General features: G+C 39.7%; 1 protein-coding gene, 1 long non-coding RNA gene and 1 other non-coding gene across 3 annotated transcripts; 1 reads left to right on the forward strand and 2 right to left on the reverse strand.

The window, feature by feature from the left end:
• Positions 1 to 5688: 5688 nt before the first annotated feature.
• Positions 5689 to 5761, reverse strand: TRNAF-GAA. Its single transcript has one exon. It is a non-coding gene; the product is annotated as a tRNA-Phe (tRNA).
• Positions 5762 to 6331: 570 nt separating this feature from the next.
• On the reverse strand, positions 6332 to 23368 carry LOC122641977. Its single transcript, XR_006329999.1, has 4 exons — positions 23357 to 23368; positions 19083 to 19087; positions 14673 to 14676; positions 6332 to 6424 (listed from the first exon to the last, which is right to left on the reverse strand). It is a non-coding gene; the product is annotated as an uncharacterized LOC122641977 (long non-coding RNA).
• Positions 20938 to 21866, forward strand: LOC122641973. Its single transcript, XM_043835332.1, has one exon. It carries the CDS (start codon positions 21063 to 21065, stop codon positions 21831 to 21833), a length of 771 nt encoding a protein of 256 aa, XP_043691267.1. The 5' UTR covers positions 20938 to 21062; the 3' UTR covers positions 21834 to 21866.
• Positions 23369 to 24129: the final 761 nt, after the last annotated feature.

Raw genomic sequence — 24129 nt, forward strand, 5'->3', positions numbered from 1 at the left:
TGACCTGGCCTCTCTCCCCCACAAGCAACAAGGAGCCCCGATCACCCAACACCTAAACCCCTATTGGTAAGGGTCATAGCATAGGAAAGTGAATCCTAGCCGCAGATATACTACATGCAAGTCCTATTGTCCCGAGAGGTAATCCAGATGCATCAATGTCCCATTCCATCTAGTACCCGGGTACCAACACGCCACAGGGCATACAGGGTAGGATGACAATCAATAAATCTCATAAGCATCTCTGGGGTTCCAGCACAGGCACACCCAGCACCGTAACCCGATACAATAATGTAAAGTAAACATATTCACATCGCATCAATTCGTAACCAAGATAGTTCATATGCAAGAATGCAATATGTTCATAATGGATGCAAGCATATGAGCAATTATATGATTTATATATATACATAACAGGCCCAAACATCACCCAAAACCCACTCACCAGTTGTTTGATTGTTGCTTGGGGTATTTGATAGGATTTACCTCAGTACAAGTACTCCCGTACAAGTTATGAAGTCTGGGGATGCTTGAGAATAGTGTTAGAAGAGTATAGGTGGGTCCCATGATGGGTCCCAACAGTTAATTTGAGGTTTGAGTTAAGACAGCACGGACGGACACAGGGACAGAGGCAACCAGGTGAGTCCGTTCCTGGCTCTGTTCAGGCATACTGTGGAAATAGGTGGGACGAATTCACGGACGAAACCTCTAGGTGAATCCGTTCCTGCATGCGTCAGGACCTGAGACATTCCCTAGAGGGAAAGAAACTACGAACGGAACTATCGGGTGAATCCGTTCCTGGCTCCATCCCAGCCAGTTAACCAGATTATACCGAATGGATCAACGGACCGAACCACGATGATGGATCCGTTCATGGATCAGTCGAGTCTCTTTTTTAGATTTGGAAGGATTTCCATCTCCAGCCCTCCATTCTTGAGACCACATGGCTTCAAGGGTTAGGGAGGTGAGTCCCAAGCTTCGTTAGGGTCCAAAGCACCTAGCCCAACATGGGCCTTAGAGGATTTAAGGGATTTGGAACCACCTCCAGGGTTTCCCAATCCTAGATTTAGGTCTTAAGGCATTGAGCAGCAGCTCAAGCCATTCAAGTCATGAAAGGCATTAAGAAAGAGAGGGGTTGGTCTCCATGTAGGGTACCAAAGAGTGACATTGGGTTTCCAAAAGAAAACCCTAAGTTAGACCGATCCATAGGGGATTTCCCACTTTGAAATGGAAAGAGAGGGAGAGGGGAATGGCACTCACCAGCTTTGATGAGCCAATGGATGGGTTCCACCTCCAATGGCTCCCTCCGATCACCTTCTCCTTCACCTTCAATGCTCTTCCAGCCCTCAACGTTTTGATTGGTAGGAGAAGTGAAAGAGCCAATGAATGCCTGGGCTGTGCATTTATAACAAATACTCCCACTTAGAGTAAAACTCATTTAAATGCCACCATAGGGTAGTGGGCCCACCTATATAGCACATGCACAATTCAAGGGGATCAAGGGTGGGGTCCACCTTGTATGGGGACTCAGGAACAATGTCCGGGGCACAGGGTGTGGATCCCACATAAGGAAAACACTCAAAAGCCTAAAACAGCACAGACGGAGGCAGTCTTGTGAGTCCGTTCGTGACTCTGTCACTGCTATAAGGGCAGAATCTCAAGGAAAGTTGTTGGGCTTTGGTCCACACTTCAAGGCCATAGAGGGGAGGATACGCTAACATACATCAGGGCAGTATCTTACGCCTCGACCGTCACGATGTGTCTTTCATGATCTCGAAGAGTTTTCCGACCGCGATGCTAAGCTCATCGCTGAGTGAAGTGTCTAAATGTGGGGACATAGGAAACTCCTTCCGGTACTCTTCACTCTGGGGGCTCGTGCTAGGAAGGTGGTCGACGAAATCACCATAGACAAATCTCCCCCACTATAGGTTGAGAAACCTCTCTTCGACAGGCCAACCTGTGAACTAGTCAATAATCTTGTAGCTAGGTTTGACCACAAGCGAAAATAGTTCCCCAGCGTACACGACAACAGTATCTACACATCACAAGAGAGAGAAACTATTATTAAATAGCAAGTCTGGGTGCGGATGTAAAATTATCACAGCGGTGGCTACGGTGGTGGTTATGGACGTTGTGAGGGCGGTGGTGGCGATGGATACAGTCACAGCAGAGCGGTGGTGGCCGAGGAGTCCAGGTCTTCATTGTCCCTGTCGCGCCCATTTGTTGGCCGAGGACTCCAAGAACTGATGCTAACGAGTGTAGAAGAGTCTCCAATTCGGCATTCTCACAAACAGGTGGCATCCGAGAAGATTCAACTCTGAATCCTCTAGCGAAGCTGCCAACTGATGATAAGTAGTTAGTGGTTGGTGGTGGCCATGGAAGAGTGCACGGGAAATCTAAGAAGCCTACAATTGATTTCGTTGGTGGTGGATCTACAACGTTCGCATCCATCGAAGCTGGCAATGTTGAATCCAGCAATGAAACTGCCAACAATCCATTCAGATTGAGTCCTGTAACGATCGGTGATTCAATCTGATTTTGAGATCGACAGATCTTATTTGAATCAATTAGAACAGAGGGCTCAGGCTCTATTGGTGGTTCTTCATCTGGAAACTCAGGGATTGGCGTTGGTGATGGAGCTGGAAGCAAGGGTGGAGGAATCATGACAGGGAATGAAGGTGGAGGGGCCAAGGCAGCGTAAGCAGGGAAGAGGCCGCAAAGCTTAGCATCAATGGAGTCGAAGAGCAAGCGGATCTCGCACAGAGACGACTGTTGATGGTAGCGAGTTCCTTCGGCCATGGCGGTGGAGGAAGAGCTCTCAATGAAAGCGCCAATGTAACAGTTACATTATAGAGAAGGAGAGGATAATGGAAGATGGGGTTGCAGAAGGGGAAAGGAAAGGGGATAAAGCTGCTTCGAGGGCAGCGACCTCCTAGAAACAAAGATAGAGAAGAGAGATTTTGATTAATTCCTTCATACCCAATGAATACAGTGAGATCCCCTTTTAATGGGCAATACAATTCAATCCTCTTTAACAAACGAATTAACTAATAATCCTAACTAATTATCCTATCCTACCCCTTGATTCCCATTCATAACACATGCATGTTACTTCATCCAAAATTCAAACCCCATTGTAAGCCTTTTAGATCTCACCTAGCTCGTACCAAACAAACAAAAAAAAAAAGGTATCACCTAGCTTTTGTTTCTAAATATTTACAAGATAAAATATTGTTCATCTTCACATAAGCAAATTTCTTGTTATACAAAATTCCTATAGTCCATCATGCCCTGTTCAATCTCTTGTTGATGTGTCTTGCACATATTAGGATAGGGGAAGTAAGAAATGTAAAATTTAAAATAGGATTAAGGAAGGATGCATTACCAATGTCATTGTCGGACATAGGGATGAAATGTGAAGTTATAAACCTCTTTTGATGACCCTTGTTTTATTCCCGAAATTTTAAATTAAGAGTAATTTTCAAATAATTTAAAAACGCGTAACTTAAGGTTAGGTCATTTTCAACAATTGTCATTGTCCATGTGAAATGACAAGATTTTTTTTTTTGTTTGGGTAAACAAATGACAAGATTTACTTTCATAAAAAAATGTGATATGTTAAAAGGAAAAAATTTAAACAAAAAAAAAAAAAAAAAAAAAAAAAAAAAAAAAAAAAAGGAGAGTAAAGAAGATAAAGACCAGGTGGGGAGGGGACCCCACCCAGGCAGAATGTTTGGGTAGGGGTAGGGTGGTCATTCATGCCCCCCTTATTAGAGGAACTGGGGAACTGAGCCGGACAGGAAACTGGAGAAGATAAAGATCCAGGTGGGGGGGGGGGGCTAAGTTTTTCATACAATGTCTTAGCTTCTAAGTTAGAAGAGGTGACTTACTGTTGAGATGTGCAAACGTGGGCGAAGACTCCTTACTTGGCCAATTGCCTCTCTCCATTCTTCTTCTAATTCTGGTTCCACTGCAACCAGGTGATATCTTTCTACTATCTTTCATCATATTCTTCATATTCTGCCTCCTTATTGAGTCTATTATTACCTTTATTAATTTCTGAGTTCTTGAATCTAGCTTGAAGTTTACACTAGCCGAATTTCATCTCTTTCTTGACTTCTGATTTTCAGGATTGTGACATAGCATGATGCAGCATCAATGAGCCACATCCGTAGGAAGAAGAAGAACCAGCCCCATTTCCACGTGGGGCCCATTGAGTAGTTCGTTAGGGTTGGCCCTTGGCCCCATCCTTAGTTTAGTAGTTTGTTTAAATTTTCTATACTTTGTTTTATTTTTATATTTTTAATTGAACTGGTTTAAATTGGTTGCATCCAATTGGTTCAATTTAAGTAAAATGATCCTATTAGCTGATAGGGTCTTAAATCCTATTGACTTTAGAAATCTCTCTTAAGTTAATGTTTTAAGTTAGAATTCTTCCCCTCCCACCCTCTTACGGATCCCAATCAAGAAGCATAGTACACTTCTAAGATCTTGAGAATAAAACAAAGGGCAAAATAGTAAGGATGTAAATGGATAGTCGAAAATCCAAATTTGATTTGCATCCACATCCATTTAGGGTTATCCATATTCGTCAAAAGATATTTGGATCCAAACTTGGATAATCCGAAACAAAATCTATTCGATTTGAATGGATATTAACTAATTTTTACAAATAAATAAATATTTAATGATCTTGAGGGTTCTTGAAAGTTCGATGGGTTCTAGAGAACAAGGAAAATAGCTAAGACAACTGAGAGTAAATCATATCCGTTGGGGGAAGGAATGTCTGGGTTACACAAGCCAATGACGTAAACGAATAGTCGAAAATCTGAATTCGATTTGCATCCGTATTTGATCAGGATATATCCCGTATCCGATTGTACATGATCTATTTACATCTTTACAAAAAAGTAAGGTTTCAAATCAATTTATACCTTACGGGTATCAGTAAGGAAATCCCTTTACAAAAACTACACATAATGTAGGGTACTAGAGTAGTCAAAATCAGGCCCAACTCTGATTATTGTTCGAGTAGTAAAACTTAGGCCCAACCCTGACTATTGTTCGGGCTTGCTTCGTAGGTTTGGGGAAAGCCAGCTAGAGCTTGGGTCTAATTGGGCTTGATAACTGAATGTAGGCTTTTGGTTGCAATTTGGATTGGCCCATACGAAACTTAAATGTAGAAATAATTACGATAGGATGTATAAGCCTCAGAAATCGTATAATAGACTTTACCAGAAAAAAAAAAAGAAATCGTATAATAGACTGATGTACTATACCGGTCCAGTTTAAGGGGTGTCTAAATTGAGACCTAATTGGGTAAATCTGTCCAAACCGAATCAAAATTGTTTGGATCGAACCGCACCAATGTCTTATTGGGCAGATTTCAGATTGGGGTATAATGATCCCAAAATAGAATCGAACCACATTGGAACCGACAAAACCCAACATCAAAACGGAAACCGGCTCAAAACCCAAACTGCAATCGAAACCAAACTTACCTACCCGATAAGAAAACCGATAACAACCCAAACTGCTGTAATAAACCCGCATAGTTCAAGGTTGAGCTAAGGAACAGGAGTCTCTAAACCGGGTTAGGTCTTTTTTACAGACAATCTGGACTCTAGAATTCTCGCCGGGCTGGCCAAGTTTGCATGATACACAGAATTGGCTCAACAAAATAAAACCTATTGCGGTGAGCGTGGATCGAACACGCGACCTTCAGATCTTCAGTCTGACGCTCTCCCAACTGAGCTATCCCCGCTGATACTCTTTTTGTTGTCTAACGTTTTATATAACAGTTAAAATATTTCATTTTTTTTTTATCATAATATTGTAAATTCTAAGACTAAAAATTAAGAGAAATTGCGCCTCATTTTGCATCACTAGAAATGTACATTATCTGGAGCTCAATTATATTGGGAAGTAGAACCTAAAAATATATTTTAAGGATGATTTTCCCACGTCCATTGGCTAGTTATTGTGACATGGATAAATGGTTAGATCATCCCAAGTTTTGTATAGATGGGGAATCTTATAGGTACCGCATATGTCAAATTTAGGGTCATATCAATCAACCTCTTCTTTACCAAAAATATAAAGAAAAAAACCAACCATTTTGTTCACCAGCCATCATGTATGGGATTCTTACCCTTTACTTTCAATAGTCTTTATTTATATATATATATATTTTTTTAAATAATATATTATATTTGAAAAAAAAGAACTCTGATTGATTGTGTGGCTCTTGCACCCAAATATAGGAGTGAGCGTACGAAATTACCATCCATTCCCGTGAAATAGGACATGAGAGTTGCTTCTCATCCAGCTCTTTGCGAATGAAACGATTCAATAATATTACAAATATACATCTATTTTATTATTTAATGAATAATAAAATGAATCGTAGGATTTTTTGAGATTTAATCTTTCATGTAAGAATTTGTTAATCTTGTTCGTATATACAATTAGACAAATTTTTTTATTTTTTTAAAGAATGTTTTATAACGAATCTTTCTTTTTCCCATTATCGAATTACCGAGATTTTTACAATCCAATAAGAAGGCATTCATGGTGAATATTTACTCTTTTAATATCTGTTTCGTTCATATGGATGAGTTATGAGAACAAGAGGTCTTGTGTACATGAAATTGTAGCCGTGAGTAAGATCAAAGCAACTCTTTTAGGTGATACCAAAAACAACTCAATACTATTTCCTTATTTCCTATTTATGTCAGATTTTGTCACTCTGCATCTTATAAAGGGCAAACATTCAGCTTTAAGCCTTTAAGCCTTTAAGCCTTTAACCCATACATTCAGAAAAAGGATTAATTAATGGAAAGTAGGCTATGGGAAGGGGGAGGGGTTATGGTTGAAAATGAAATGCTTGATGGATGTTGTCCACTACTCCACTCCATCCAACTTTCATTCCAACTTCTCTATTATTTTTCTTGCTAGTGAAGGGACGGTTTTATGGTAGACCCAGCTGCCAAACTAATATATTAGGGAGGAGGAATTGGCTAAAGAACCCCCCCCCCCCCCCCACCAAAAAAAAAAATGGCACCTAAATTTGGAATCTCATTTTTTTTCCTGGTTATGCTTTTTGGTGATTATTTGGGTTTTGATTTCTGAAAGGAAAAAGCTTATATAGCTTTTGGCCACTGCCTTATTGTCTTCACGCAGGGCACGTGCATTAGAAAACGATGGTCCTAACTACTTACCTTCTTCATGTGCACCTCATGTACCGATTGACCCCATTATATGCCATCCATTCGATTCTCAGTTTTCTTTTCATAGTCTTTTTGGATTGGGTAAGCTGGACTCAAATCGGCAACAAAAGTTGTTTGGTGCAGTCACTCAAAGATTGCAAAAGGTTTTACAACTTTGATGGGTATAACTCAACCATTCTCAACCCACATTGGTCTGGTAGATTGTTGAATTTGTTGGATCATCTGTTGTAGGGGTGTCAAAATTCAGATTGACCCGATTGAACCGATCGGATTGAGTAAACCTTACCGTTTAGACTGAAATAAGGAAGAAAAAAAAAAGATAAAGATCGAAAACCTTCTCAAACCAATAAAATTTAATATTTTTTTGGAATGGACATATCATTTGACCATGTGACAGAATAGATACTTTGAGGCATTTGAAAATATTAAACGGAAACAACTCGAGTCTAGGATTATCTCGATGTAGATTTTCGCTCAACGAAGAAGATTTAGTTGCTCTATGCATCGATTCGCATGAACTCTGATCCTCAGAGATGCACCAAACAAAAGTTGTTTGGTGCAGTCACTCAAAGATTGCAAAAGGTTTTACAACTTTGATGGGTACTCAACCATTCTCAACCCACATTGGTCTGGTAGGTTGTTGAATTTGTTGGATCATCTGTTGTAGGGGTATCAAAATTCAGATCAATCGATTGAATCAATCAGACTGAGCAAACCTGACCGTTTGGATTGAAATTAGGAAGAAAACAAAGATAAAGATCAAAAACCTGTTCAAACAGATAAAATTTAATATTTTTTTGGAATGGACATATCATTTGACCATGTGACAGAATAGATACTTTGAGGCATATGAAAATATTAAACGGAAACAACTTGAGTCTAGGATTATCTCGATGTAGATTTCCACTCAACGGAGAAGATTTAGTTGCTCTATACGTCAATTCGCATGAACTCTGATCCTCAGAGACGCACACACACACAGTGGAGAGAAGGAGAGAAGGAGAGAACTGAGAGGGAGAGTGTTGTCAGTGCCTTTGCTTCACAGCAAGGTATCGGCAACCTCCTTTGTACTTTGATTGCAACACTCTTCATTCATAAATAGAAGGAGATTTAAATGTTTTGTAACTGAGTTTCCTTCTCTGTACTTTAGGTTCACAATTTTTTTGATCAAGAAAGCTTTGTTGCCGGAAATCTTCCTTTCGTACAACCCTTCTAATTTCTTCACAATGAATGCACTGATGTCTCTATGGCTACATGATGAAAAACAGTAGCAGAAAAAAATTGATAGATAAATCCAAATGCTTTCTAATCCATGGTCTTTCATTCAACATCAATCATCCTTTTAGGTTTCACCATATCACCCTCTATGGGTGTGTAGATCACATATCCATGGAATATATTAAATCTTCCATCTTCACTTTCCAAATCATCCAATTGCTCTCATTAAAGCTGATAATTCATGTTGTGGTGTTTCCCCTTCCCCCCCCCCCCCCCCCAATCTTTTGCACACGATTTATGAACTTCACTATAATACCAATTGTTGGAAAACAAACAACCACTTTTCCATTTATGTACAAATTAAAGGAGATACACAACGATAACCAAATATGTGTAAAATAATAACACACTCAAACAAATCTACCAGCTGAAAAGCACACATCAATTTTAACGTGGAAAACTCTACCGAGGCGAAAGAGAAAAATCATGGGACCTCGTCCAAGTAAAACTTCCACTATGATAAATAATTGAGTTACAAGATCTTCTCTCTAGACAATACTAGAGGCTACTAAAACATCAAGAACAAACACTAAATTCGTTATGACAAATATGAAAATCATCAATACCTTCTCTTCTTCCCTTGATAGAGAGAACATCGCCATGCCGCAATCCAATACGGAAGAATACATTTTCTTATATCTTTCCTCTCCTCTTTCACCCTCACGCAATCACCAGAGCCAAATAGAGATTGTTCACAATACCTCATGCTCACTCCCTCTATGTAACAACAAAATGAAGTGAGAAGAAGTAGGAGAGAGTGAATAAACCACGGTCACCACCACAACTTTTAGATGAAGTAGGTAATCCACTAATTTAAAAAATTGGGGAGCGGAGTCACCGAGGAAGGTCGGCGTATCTACCAAAGCTGCTTTGATTCGTCGTCTTCTCAGTCAAAATCACCTGATTCAGAGGTTAATTTGCAAGATTTCTTCTACATCTTGATTTCGCATGATCTCGTTCCCTCTTATCTTTGGCTATTGGTTCATCTCCCCAATCAAAGGAGATTAACTCCTCTAGTGGCGCTCTCAGATACTCTTTGTCTTCTCACCGCCGACATTTGCCTGCTACCCTGAATTCTTAGTGCACGATGGAGTCCTTATCTGCTTCAAGTGCTTGCGTGAATCGTTGAGGTCTTCAATTTATCCTCTTTGAGGTTCTTTTAATTTATGCAAGGGATTTCTGTAAGTCTCTTCTTCATCAATTGTTAAAGCTGCAAGTTCACTGGTGTTCTCCGATAAATATCGTCTATTTGGAGTATATTTTACTTCTCTTTGTTATGGTTATCATCCCTCGATCCTTGCATGGCATTTTTTACCATCTATTAGCTTCTAGCGAATGTATCATGAACTCTTCGGCAGTCGCTCGTTGAAGGTTTACAGGGCTACTGTTTTAGCGGTTGTCTTTGATCCCTTTTAGGTTGGGAATGGAGGAAGGATTGTTAAACCTTCTTCAACCCCCGTAGCGGTCCTATGTTGTGTGAGTGCACCTGTGGCACGGTTGTGCAAAACAATCTCCTTCACATGGAATCTCAACCTAATAAATCATCTTTGGAGTCCTTCGCTTCCACTAAAAATACTGTTTTGAAGGTCTTTGCTGAAAGGCTTGCCACTGAGTTCTCGTCTTTGCTGGCCACACCATTTATACAAGTTCCCTCTGTGGATGTCACGGATCATGTGCTTTAACATGCTAGATAAAATCTGCAGTTTTCCATCATCGTATAGGTCTGTGTTTATGCCTAAGTCTTTATGTTTGAGCCTAGATCCATGTACTACAGAGCAGATCAATCCAAGTATGTGATAGTAGAGGATATCCGTTTGGTGGTTGATTATGAGGCGTCGGTGACTTGCCGCAAAAAGTCACCCAAGGGGAAATAAAGATCCTGGCTCTCAACTGTCGAGGGATTGGTCAGCCCTCGACTAAGCGGGAAATCCGCTCGGTGGTGTCAAAGCATAAACCTTTTGTGTGTTTTCTGTCTGAAACTAAGAACTCTAGTAGTCAGCTTCAGGGTTTTTGCCGCTCTCTTTCTTTTGATCATTTTGTCTGCTCGCTGCCCACCAATGGTTCAAGTGGAATCTTGTTGTTATGGAGTGATTGTGTTGAAGTGATGGTTCTTTGGCAAAATACTTGGTGTATTCATGCTATGTGTTTTTCAAAGATTAAAATAAAAAATAGACTATGACTTTTGTTTACTTGAGTTGTGTGGATAACACTAGAATTCTCCAATTTAATTCTTTACTGAATATTGTGGATTTTGTTGAGAATCCTTGGATGCTTGTGGGTTATTGGAATGCATATTCGAGCTATGAAGACAAAGTAGGAGGAAGGCAAATCACTAATTCCCAACTTGTTAATTTCAACAATTTTATCAACATGGCATGCATCTCTGAAATTCCCCAACTCGGGTCACCTTTCACTTGGAGCATTAGATAGTTTGGGGAGCGAAGGATTAAATCGAAGCTGGATAGATTCTTTTCTAATGCTGAATGGATTTCTCTCTTTCCTCAGGCTACTGTTAAAGCCGAACTTCTCAGTTCTTCAGATCATAAGGCAATTATTTTGCAAACTGATGAGAATACTTCCAGGTCTTCCCGCCTATTTAGATTTGAGGAGTTTTGGGTGGAGGAGCCAGATTTTATGGAGGTTATTAAATTCCATTGGCAGGCCCGATTGTTAAGAGGTTCTACCTCTTATAAGCTATGGAACAAGTTGAGAAATCTCCAAGGATCTCTGAAGGCATGGAACAAACATCAAGTAGGCAATATTTTCAAAAATATGGAGGACATCAAGTTATTTATATCCAACCTTTATGAAGTTTCCCCCCATTTGAGAACTGAAGCATGGTTTCTTGAGGAAAGCTATCTTCTTGCTATTCGTAGGAAACTTAATCACCAGGAGGAAATATTGTGGCAACAAAAATCAAGAACAAATTGGATCAGAAAAGGGGATTGAAAGAGGTTCTTCCACTTAACCACTGTCAAGAGGAGGGCTTCAAATTGTATAAAATCAATTAATTCTAATGGAGTCAATTTCACTGATGAAGCAGATATTGGAAGGGAGTTGATTTGTTTCTACAAGAATCTGTACTCAACTCAAAGTCCGCCAGAGGTTGGTGGTTTTTTGGACTCTATCAGAAATAGGGTCACGGTGGATGATAATTTGGATCTCACTAAGTCTGTCTCAGATGAAGAGATCTTCAAAACTGTAATGTCGATGCCTTCCAACAAGTCACCAGGACCGGATGGATTCTCTGGGCTATTTTTTCACAAAGCTTGGGAGGTTATCGGTTCGGATATTTCAAAAAGCATTAAAAGCTTCTTCCAGACAGGGAGCTTCTCTCTTCAAATGAACCAGACTTACATTTCTCTATTTCCTAAGGTCGATTACCCGTCTTCCATTGGTGAATATAGGCCAATTAGTCTATGTAACTTCACATACAAGATCATATAAAAAAATCATGGTCAACAGGCTTCGACCCATTTTGTGCAAGATCATTTCCTTCAACCAAAATGGTTTTATCAAGGGTCGCCATATACAGGACAATGTTCTGATATGCCCATGAACTTCTTCACAAGATCAAGAAGACTAGAAGGGGAAAGGGTCTTTTTTCTTTAAAGATCGATATGAATAAAGCATACGACAGACTGGAATGGTCTTTTCTCAGGGATGTAATGCTGGCATACAGGTTTGATAGTGGTTGGATTCAAAAAATCATGTTTTGTGTGGAAAATACACAATTGGGGATACTTCTTAACGGCTCACCGCTCCTGTTCTTCTGCCCTACCCAAGGTATTAGATAAGATGATCCCCTTTCTTCTTATCTTTTTGTATTATGTGCTCAAGTTCTTTCAACCAAGCTGGCCATTGCAATTCAAGAAAGGTGAATTCAAGGCATCCAAATCAACCGGGGGGAAAGAATTTCCCATATGGCTTTTGCAGATGATCTTATTCTCTTTGGGGAAGCTAGTATGGAAAAAGCAAGAGCTTTGAATGGAGTGTTGGAGGAATAATGCAAATATTCAGGGCAAGCAATTAACATCAATAAAACAAGAGCCCATTTTAGTAACAATGTAGATTCGACTATCAAAAGGCAAATGAGGGACTTCTTTCAAATTTGTCCTACTTCCTCAACTGATAAGTATCTGGGAATTCCATATGTGGGAGGAAAACTATCAAAAAATCATTGCTCTGATCTAGTAGAAAGAGTCAACAAGAAGCTGCAACTTTGGAAATCTCAATTCCTCAGTCTAGCAGGTAAATTGGTGATGGTTCAATCTACATTGTCTGCAATGCCTCTATACGTCATGTCATGCTTTAAGATCCCAGCATCGGTTTACAAATCATTGGATGCTACTAGCAGGAATTTCTTCTGGTCTAACGGAGGCAAGAGAATGATTCCCACTATTTCTTGGATTACTATTTGCGAACCCAAGAGAAATGGAGGTCTTAATATAAAGCAGTCAGCATTGATGAATCAAGCATTATTGGCAAAAAAAAAAAAAGCGTGGGAACTTCTTTCCCCACAGGATTCTCTCTGGGGAAGGTTGATGACAGGCAAATATTTCCCAAACTCATCGTTCCTCAATGCCAACTGTCCACCTACTGCATCATGGGGATGGAAATCGGTATGTTCTGCAAGAGAGCTAATTCGAAAAGGCCTTTTTGTACAAGTTGTAAATGGTCGTTCAATAAACCCTTGGCTCGATTACTGGATTCCCTCTTTTCCTCCACTCGTGGCTCCTTTTCCGTTACTGAGAGGGGCTCCCATGAAGGTTGCGGAGTTGATCGACTTGCACAATGGTTCTTGGAATAGGGACATGATTTTTCATTGGTGGCCTTCGGACATCGCCTTCCGAATCCTTTCCATTCCGATCCCTATCTTTCAAAGAGAGGATAGATTCATTTGGGCTGCAACTTCCAACAGTATGTTCACAGTTGCTTCCGCTTATAGTATAGCAATGAATGGTTTCTCTCCATCAACTGATCATTTATGGCTCAAGATTTGGCGTCTCCCCACGATTCCTAAAGTGCAGCATCTTATTTGGAAAATAATACATCAAAAGCTTCCTCTCCCTGATCTTCTAATTAGTAGAGGAGTTAATTTGAGTCTTTTGTGTACTCTCTATCAAGATCAACTTCAATCTCTTCAGCATTTGTTCAGTGCATGCTCTGTGGTAAGACAAGTTTGGATCCAAGCAGATTGCTTTGTCTCATTATGAACCAAACCATTGACTCATTCATCCACAACCTTATCAAGGACCTGAAAGATCATAGTAGGGATAATGTCCTGATGACAGCTTATTGTTGCAGCATTTTATGGAACATTTGGATCGGATACTGGGATTGGACCTTCTGGCAACGTCAGTTTAATCCGAGAGAAATTGTGTTGAGAGCAATAAATGGGTCCACCTCTAATGACGTGAAGAGGACGCCACCCAATAGTGCGCAACAATGCAAGCTTGCATGGCCGTATACGAAATTTTTAGTCAAACATTATTTAATATATTTTGGGAAAAAGGTCGCAGCGCGATCAACAAATGCAACATTAAACGCAATGGATTAATATAAGTCGTTGATTAAATAAACTTAAATCTAAACCGTCAACCTGCAACCGGCTCTCCCACCCCATCTTTTTCTTCTTCGGCTACCAATCTCATCCCATCCTTCCTGAAAGACCACTGAACGTTCCCCAACTCCGGTGAAAGCATCTATGGGTTCTACTCCATATTTTCTTCTTCTTCCTCTTCAGATATTCAGCTTTCAATTGTTCCACTTCTTCTTTCGACCACCGCCACACCCCAGCTTCCGCAGCAGAAATAATCCTCTGCAGATTGTTTTCTATTTAATCAATCCAACCAATTTAATGAAGCCCATTCTCTGCTTTTTTTTCCTATAAACCCATTCTCTGCAGTCTGCAAACCCTGAGAGACAACCAATTTACAAAAAAAAAAAAAAAAAAAAAAACCCCGACCAAAGCAACCCAAAACCCATCTCTGTGAGCCCCATCTGAAGCACTCTCCTATAAATCCCTCTCTTCCCCTATAAACCCATTCTCTGCAAACCCTGAGAGACAACCAATTTACATAAAAAAATAAAAGTTGAATAAATAAACCACTGATTTTCTTCTTTTTTTTTCTCTTGCCCTTTCTTCCATTTCAACAAACAGAGAACCTAACTTGCTGGTTGTGATAATGCAAACAATTTAAGATCAGAATTTTCCTTCGGCGGACACGAATGGGTTAAGGAATTACAGAAAAATAGGTAAACCGGAGAAGAGAACTCTAATTCGTCCTACCTTCCTAGCCCACAATGAAAAGCCTCGCTTTGATGGATACCTAATGGACAAAGAATATGATCAGAGCAACAAACCCATCAACAATAGAAGCCATTATTAAGAATGCATGACTATAGATTGCAGATAGAAGATAAAAAGTAGAGATCAACAAGGAGAAGAGGAATTGTTCGACTGCACTTCCCCGTGTTCTTCGTCCCTTCGTAGCTTTGAGACACTGATAAGAGAAGACTTGAACAACAACGGAGAAGTGGAATTGTCCCTTTGTAGCTTCGAGACATTGATGAGAGAAGGCTTGAACGACAACGGAGAAATCCTCAAATCACCTGAAGCACTCCCCTTCGACGAAGAAGAATAGGAAAAAGAATAAACCTACTAGCACGGTGAACAGGTTGATGGCTTTATTTATTCAACGGCTACAATTAAAAGGTAAATGTTTCAACAGCTTCGATTTAAACCGTTGTGTTTAATGTTGTGTTTAAGGATTCTATCGGTAAAGCTGCTACCAGTTACTCATATTTTTATGTAAAATAGCAAGATTTACCCTCATTGAAAAAACAGTGTTATACTCAAGGACAAATAAAAAAGTGAAATTACAATCTTATTGTAAGATGTCAATGGATATTGAAAATCCGTATTCAATCTGCGTTTGTATCCGTTTAGGAGAATCCGAATCCGTCCGAAAACTAATCGGATACAAATATGATAATCCCGCTATCCGATTAATTATCATCTGATTCATTTAGCAATTTGATAGTAATAAAATGTCTGAAATATATCTTTGTGTTCGTCTATCCAATTAAGTTTTTTTATTTATATAATTTTATATGTTAAGATAATGTGATTCTTTTTCTAAATTTTCTATTGGTTTTTATATATTGTTTTATGCATTGTGATACATGGAATCACATATCTATCAAAATAAATACAAGATAAAATAAAAAATAGAAAACGTAAGAAAATCAAAGACTAAGAAGAGTAGAAGAAAGGGTAGCTACTGAACTCTCAAGTCTCAACCATAACCTTCATCAACAAAACGGTAAAGATGTCAACGGATAGGATATTATCCGAATCCGTTCAAAAACTAATAGGATATTATTCAGATATGATAATGTCACTATCCGACTGAATTCGATCCGTTTACATCCTGTTGCGACGGAATCCATGCTGCTATCCACCTGACCGAGTTGACCTACACAGGTAAACAACACTAGACAAGAGAGTGCCGGCCTAAGCCGGTTAGTACACTCTGATGCCTAAGTCAAACCTCTGCAACAGATAACTCTCCAAAGCTAAGAGCTTAAAATGAGTCAAGAGAATCCCTTTTACCTGGGTTGGGCATGTCTATTTATAGTTTTGATTTACTGGATCGGTGTGTGCACTATCTATTTATAGACGATAATCTCGGCTTCATGTAGTCTTAGGTGTAGTTCCCTGGGTTTGACGCATGTCAAGTTAGTAGTCACGAAGAAAGCATGACCTTGATCTGACTAGGGTCCGTGGTTAGGTTAGTTAACTGCCCTAGGCTTTTAGAGCCCGATGCCTACCTGAGTCAACTAGCCTGACCCGAATTGACCAGGCGGCCAGTTCACGTTTTTCTGTATAACTTTGATTGATCTAGTCCAATCCAATCTTCCACGTGTCACCCTGGGATTGATTGAGTCGAACTATGACTCATCACATCCTTATCTTATTGTAACCAACCTTCCCTTTGTAAAAATCCTTGACTTTAATCTTTAGCAAGTTACAACAAATGAGCATTAACACAACCTTCCATGAAACGGAGCTAGCTAGGAAAGTTGAAATCTGGCTTTTGTCTTGTTTGACCATTTGTTAGCGGATCCTTGACATTTTCCCCAGCAAAGAAGAGCCCCGAAGGGTTGGGAAGAGGAGAGATCTCGCGCATTAGCTACATACCACACAACACTGCAATAACCTTAGGTAGCCCTGAAATTTATGGAAATTCCAAGGTTCAGTGAAGCAATTTAAGTTGAATATATAATTTGGGTGGGCGGTAGCAGCGCTTCAGCACTACCATTATAAAGTGATGTTAACATTGCTCAATCAATCTCAGTTGAATTATTATCATTTAATCTGACACGTACATTTTATTAAACACATTACCTGTTCTTTACCCATATAGCTGGGAAACTTTTCATTTCTTTCTTCTTCTTTTTTTTTTGTGGGTCCCACGATCATTATCATCTTCTTCCTTCTTTCAGTCTTCTTCTTAGAAGGCGACGACGGACATCATCGCCCCATACCCTCTTCTTCTTCTTCCTCCCAAGTCCTAACGTCACACCTTTTGCAAGCTCACCCCACCCCTTGTTCTTCATCCCTTGGAACCCCGTTCCAACCCAGCATACCGCCCACCCCCTGTTCTTCATCCCAATCTTCAAATAGGTTCGTAGGTGATCTAAGTTTCTTAAAATTTCCTTAAAATTTGAAGGACAGCCCAGTATTCCAAACTTTTGAGGTCATAAAAAACCTAAAAAAAACCACCTACATTCAAAGTGGGGGATAAATCCAGGCCCTACACTGAAACCCCCCCCGTCCCTCATAAAAGAACCCCAACTGAAGAAAAGAGAGGGGGGGGGGGATTGAAATATGGAAAAGGGTTTAAAGAGCTCACTTTTCTAACTAGTTTGCAATTCTCGTAGGAGGAGGAGGATTCAGATGTGAAATCATTGTTGTTTCTTACGTTTTCCAATAAAAAAAAATTTCAATCGTTTTCTGAATCCCATCTGTTTTGGCTTCTCTGGTTTAAAGGAGGAGATGAGTTTACTTCACCTTCACCTAAAATCGACAAGAATTTCAAGGGCTTTTAAGGGATGAGCTTTCTCTCCCCCTCTTCTGCATCATCGTCTCCTCTCCCTCGCTCCCTATTTTGGCATTTCGGGTTCTTCCTTCGTTGCCTTTTGCTAAGAAAAAGAAGAATAATGAAGGAAGAAAAAAATAATGATGACAAAGGACCCATCTGTTGAATAAAAAAAAGGGAAAATGTTTCGTACACGGTTTATACGAAACCTTTCCTTTTTTTGTTTTGATAAAACTTTTCATCACTTTTAAACACCCCCAAATTAGCGGTTCAGATTGATGAAGCACTGCTAACATTAAAAAAGAATGGCAACACTTGAGCGCTGCGACCTTTTGGCCATATAATTTTCTCCTAGATTTCATGGAACCAACCATCGAAGGGTTGCGTAACCTCAAAAGTGGCAAGGTCCCCTCATCACAAGAAGGAACCGTTTTGAAAACACTCGCTATTTTCGTGTCACTGACTCACTGGTCAAGTTTTACACAGAAAGAGATGGTGGGGACCTGAGGGCCACAAAGTGACATACAAAAGTCGGTACCTCTTCACTCTTCTTATCTCAAGGATTCAGCTTCGGCTGTTTATTAAGTGAAGGACCTGAACGGATGGATAAAGAGAGATGTTGGACCCATTTTGAAATCAGACCCGACCCACCCGACCCACATAGGGGAGAATCGAAAGGCCGATCCGGTCGATTCTTGAAACCTTCCTACCACTACCATTCACTACCATTGCCCCTGTCTTTCTCTTTAAATTGCCAGATTACCATTTCCATAGTGAGATTGAATCATTTGAATGGTGGTGGGCTCCTCTCGCTGGTTCATAAGGTTACCTAACCCACGCCTACAATGAATGGGGTTAGGTTTAGAAGTGAAGAGACAATTGAAGATGAATAGGGAAAAAGATCCCTGTCCGGTCGGACCTTCTTGCCCTGCCCTTGCATGCTGTCATTGGCGGGCTGTGTGCTAGCACAAGGACCACGCAGTCAGGCAGCGACTCCTCTCCCATAAAATTTTAGAGAAGATATTTCATGAAGCCACCAGAATGGGAAGGGGTCGCCACACTAAATGGGGAATCCCGATGGGTTTGTCATTAGGGGCAAAGGTGAGTGTAAGCTAGAAAGACTGTGAGTGGGTTTGGGATTTTGATTGTGTGCGATTCTTTTTATTCAAAAATTTTTTTTATTAGGAAAAAAGAACTTTGTCCAGAGTATGGTCTACGTCTGCATTCCCATGAATCTATCTCTCTCCTCTCCATATGAAAAGATACCTCTACCCCCTCGCTTTGAGGAGGAGAGAGATAGACACATGACACATGACCAGCATCCTTGGACAGAAAAGTGCTTCCCTTTTTTTATGAAAAGGAAAGGAAAATTGGCATTCATATAAATGTACGCATCATCAATAGCGCAATGTAAGCGTCTTTCCTTATCATTTTTGGCTAATTATAACAAAAAGCTCCCAAGGCCAACCACTCTGTCTCTTGACTAAGCCATTCAACTGTATCTGTACAATTAGTCCAAACATCTGCAACTTTTTCCTACCATTTTCCTTGCACTTTGGGCAGTCCTTGTAAGATGGCTCGGACATCCACATCCTGTGTGCTCCTGGCAAATAAAATGTCTTGTTTTTCAAAACTAATGTTAGGGAAAGATTTCAATAGCGAGTATCTAGGTTTGCCATTTGGCATGTGAAGAAAGGGCCAAAATTTTATAGGCAGGTAAACCCCCAAGGCCCTCTACTCAATGTTGAATTTCACAAGTTAAGTTTTAGACTAATTCTAGTTTGCCAATTGGTAAAGTGAGGTATTGAAAAATATAAGACTACCAATAGGGTGCACAAGGGTTTTACGGATATAAATGTTTATGCAACATTTAGTTGAGCGTAAAATGTTTTAAGTTAAATAAAAGTTTAACAACATGAAATAAATATTTTTAAAAAAATTAATCATAACATGAAAACTTACCAAAATATAGCATTAAAATTTTTCAATTTGAATTCAAATATGTCATTTTAGATAATATGGTAACTACTATCAATATTATGATTACTATTATGTTCGTTATTATTAAGTTCATGATATTTTCATCTTAAAATATTTATTATAATTTATTGACAAAGGTTTTGTGTATGGCAATGTATGTACACATTCGTGCTTTCAGTCGTGGATGGGGAGAGAGAGGGGATGTATAATGACATTTCTACCCCTGTCCCCATCCAACAGTTGAAGGCACGATCGTATACAATGCAAGGTGGTGCATAAAAATTAATCCTAATTTATTTTATAACATTTTACGCCTAACTAAAATTTATGGATGCTTTTAATAAAATTGGTGTTATACCAATAGTGAAAATTTCATGAACACTATAATGTTCATAGTTTTTAATTAGAACCATTTCCTTGTGTCACGATGAAGGGGAATCCCTTGACCACAACTTTCGAATGGGCGGAAGAAGATATCATGCAATAGGGGAAGGATATTACCGACTTTGTCTAGTTGGGAATGTTTTAGGACCCTAGGAATAAGATAGTGGTTGAACCCTAGTGTAAGGAAAACTTTCTCCTTATACTTGAATTGGTCCTTGGCAAAAGTAATTCCTCCTTTCCTTTCTTCTAAGTGGATGTTTGAGTTTGTATATTCAAGTAAGAGAATATTGTGTTTACAAAAAAATAAAAGTTGATATTATCTAACTTAATTGGATCACTTTTTTTTTTCTTTTACTAAAGCATCCTTTTTTTTAGTGTGCTCAAATGCCGAAAACCCTTCTTACCAAAAAAAGAAATATACCAAAGCTTCCTTTGATGCTCTTTTCTCTATGCTGATTGGTGGTTGGTCCAAGGTGTGCCCAGTGCATCCGTTCCTCTCCTACGACCTGCCCCACCTTCTTCTTTCCTATCAGACACAAATAAGGGTAAAATGACCTTCCTACCCCCTGCCCGAACAGGCAAACACCCTGCCCCTATGGGATCCAACCCTGTTTGTGTGTAGAAGGGAGGGAAGTGAAGCAGGTCGTAGGAGAAGAGCCGGATCCATGCCCGGTAGGGGCATTTACGTGGGTCATGGTAAATATGTGGGCATTTTAAATACTACCAAAAAAACAAATCTTTTTTGTGGCCATTTTGATCGGTTCCTCCATTCCCACAAATGCCCACATTGCTTTCTCTTCTCTTGGAAAACTTTCCTTCTGATCTTTATATTCCATGCCTATCTCTTACGCGCACCCAGTGACCAAACCCCCCAACCCTTTCTTGAAAGGAAAAACTCTACTTCTCCAGTTCTCCCTCACCCACCCCCAGTCCTCTCTCTCTCTCTCTCTCTATGTCGCTGCACTTGCTTCTACGCATCCATCTTCGTTTCTTCTCTTCCCCCCTCTGCTGCATTCTTTCCTTGCAAATGGGTTCCCCTTGTCGTTGTTAATTCTCTCGCATTATTGGATCTCTAATCTCCGATCCTATGGAGAAGATGGGATACGAAGTGGGTTCTCTCGTTTTGAAAGTTTTGGTAGAAACCATTGGATTCTTCGCCAAAACATTCTCATTCCTATCGTCTCTTGCTTCTGATCCTCTGTTCTCCACCATCGTCGCTCTCTACAGCCTAATCCTCCTCTATCTCCCCCAAATTTTCGTCGATCTCGTTTTCTCACCAGTCTTGATCTCAACTGCAATTCTGTTATCGAGCTTACTACGATTAGGAGCTATTCAGAGTGTTGAAGAACAGAACAATAATAAGCCGACGGAACAGGAAGAAATCGAATCGTCGTCAGTCGAGGTTTACAAATGGGTCAAATGCGAAACAGGAACAGATACAGAGAAAGAAACCATCACTGAACCTTGCGTCAGTCCGAGTATGAAACCCTTCTTCTCCGCCTCCAATTCATTCGTGGAATGGAACGTGGGAGCCCCACTAGAAGTCATTTACGAAGAGTATGAAGGAGAAGAGGAGGAATGTTCCAATGACAAGGGCATCGACAGAATGCCGTCGTTGTTGCTTTATTACTCAGAATCTGATTCGGGTAGCTCGTCGGACGGTGATTTACCCGCAATCGAGAGGTGGGATTCGTCGGAAAGTATGTGTTTCAGATGGGACGAAGAGGACAGAGAGGGATTGATCGAGATACCGTTGGATGGAAAGAGAAACTCCATTTCTGTTTTTCAGGTGGAAGAAGAGAACCTAATAGAAATCGACATCTCTCTTAGCCCTTTCGGAGTTCAGGCGACGAATTGACGACTATTCCGGCGAGTTTCAGAATTCAGATTCAGTTTAGTCGGTTTAATTATCCCTTAATTAATTAGTAGATTAAAGAAAATGAGGGTGTCTAACATGTCTACTAAGCGTTGTTGGAGACTGTGATTTGGATAGAGAGAAGAAGAGAAGAGTGGGTTGGGCGTTTGCGCCGCATTGGGGGTTTGGTTTTTATCGTGATTTGCTTACTGTTGTACTATATATATCCAAGTTTTTTATTTGTACATTAATTAACTAAACCTTTGAATCTTAACTGATTAATACTAAAAATACATCTCCTTCATCTTCCTTAAAAGACCCATTCTTGGTTTGATATTTTTAAGTACCCGTACCAGTAGCACAAGCACAGCCACAGGACAGGAATGGCATAGAACGATGGTCTGAAATTCGCGCCTATGGTGATGTTCAGTGGATCCGCATTGGAATTCGAACCAGTTTCTGTCACAACTGTAATAGAGTGTGACGATTTTTTATTTTTTTAATAGAAGATAAAAGAGTGTGAAGATTGAAGACTGTATGACTACATACGAAGTACCATTTTGGAAGCAGGAGAAACCATCTAGGGGGTATATTCGTAATAATGCACTCACTTGCCCCTACATACCAAATGCAGAGAGCTCAATCCGAGAAAGAGAGAGAGAGAGGAGGAGAACCACCATTGAACTCTGCCCCCATCAAAGTTGGTGTAACTTGGAAGGAGACGATGAACACTGCCCCACTGGCCTGACCTAAGTGGGTGGTTCACACTACAGAATTTGTTCATCAAAACATCAAGGAGCAAATGCAAATCCAGTTATGCTTCACCTTCGGCTTGGATTTGAACTTTAATAGATGATGATGTAGACAACATTTTCATCAAATTTGAGATCTAATAGAATGATTACATGGTCAAGGGTATGATGGAAGGAGTCACTAGATGCATGCAGTTGTAAGGAAACTTTGGCCCTTCCCCATTTCCTCACCTCAAATTAAAAAAAAAAAGTGCTTAATCGTTAGGCTTGGGTTGAGCATGCTTATACCCAAGTTTAGGTTTGGCCGCATTTGGGCTTGCCTTTGCATACGGTCCAATTGTTAGAAGTAAAATATTATGCGGATAATTTGACATATAAAGTTGAAATTTGCCACCAAACGTAGCATGTTAGCATGTGAATGATATTCTTAAATAAAAGAATTTTCTTTGTGATACACCCTAAGATGTAAATAAGGGCCGCAATAGGATTTGGTTGGGCCAGGCTTTTTAAAACCTTAGTTCAACCTAGAATCCTCTTAGCTTAACTCATGGCCTGAAAAATTCTAACATTAACCCTCCCTCAAGGTTGGGCTAGGCTAATCCTGATTGCCCCTAATCAAGGAGGAGAAGAAGAAGCACATAGATGGTTAGCAAATTAACACTTTTCACATGACATTGAACTTAAAGCATCAGTAAGAATAATTTCAAGCAACCAAACTCTCAAAGTAATACCAAACTTATATAAGTTTCAGAACCAAAAACATTTAGAAATCACCATGTAGAATCTCTAGTAATATGGATTATGATGCATTCCTCTAATCATATCAAAATTATTTGTTTTAATCGTAGAACATAGTACTAGGCAATGAGATTGTCATTGTTGTCCAAGTATAACTTGATCATAATATGAATGTTAATCTAAGGGAAAATTGCTTGATTAACCATTATTTGCTTTGCTTTTACAAAAGTAGCCACTCTCTCTTTGCTTCAACAAATTTGAACAAAATGAGTTTGGGTATTACAAATACAGCCAGGATAGTGGTTTCCATACTCATGACCTTCGTATGCCAACTGTTAAGCAAATACATTCTTCCAATCGTCTAAAAAAAGTTCGATTTCTACCTCAACGGTTTGAGCACATCACATAGATAGGACAATAGATTTCTGAGAGAGAAAAATGGGGGGTTACACCAAGGGATTGAGTACGACCAATATTCTACTGAAATCACCTGAAGAATGGAAGGAGAAGACCTGCAAGTCGTTGAAACTTTTCTGCCCTAGTCTTTTTAGTCTTTGTTCACCTTTGATTCATCCAAAGAGAAAGATAACTGCACCAACATTGAAGATTTTGGCAGAGTGGTTTTGTTTGGGATGAACACATCTTAGTTTATGTAGAACTCCCATCTCCTTCGTTGAACTCTAGCCAAAGGCTGTGACAGTGGTTTGAGGTAAGTAATGGTTATTTCCAATTTTTATTTTTTTTTCTTCTTTTGTTTTGATCTGCCCTTTTTTTTTTTTCCTCATCACATCCAGAATCAAATCCTTGTG

Source organism: Telopea speciosissima, chromosome 1 (genome assembly GCF_018873765.1).
Source record: "Telopea speciosissima isolate NSW1024214 ecotype Mountain lineage chromosome 1, Tspe_v1, whole genome shotgun sequence".
In the NCBI taxonomy this organism is placed as follows: domain Eukaryota; kingdom Viridiplantae; phylum Streptophyta; class Magnoliopsida; order Proteales; family Proteaceae; genus Telopea; species Telopea speciosissima.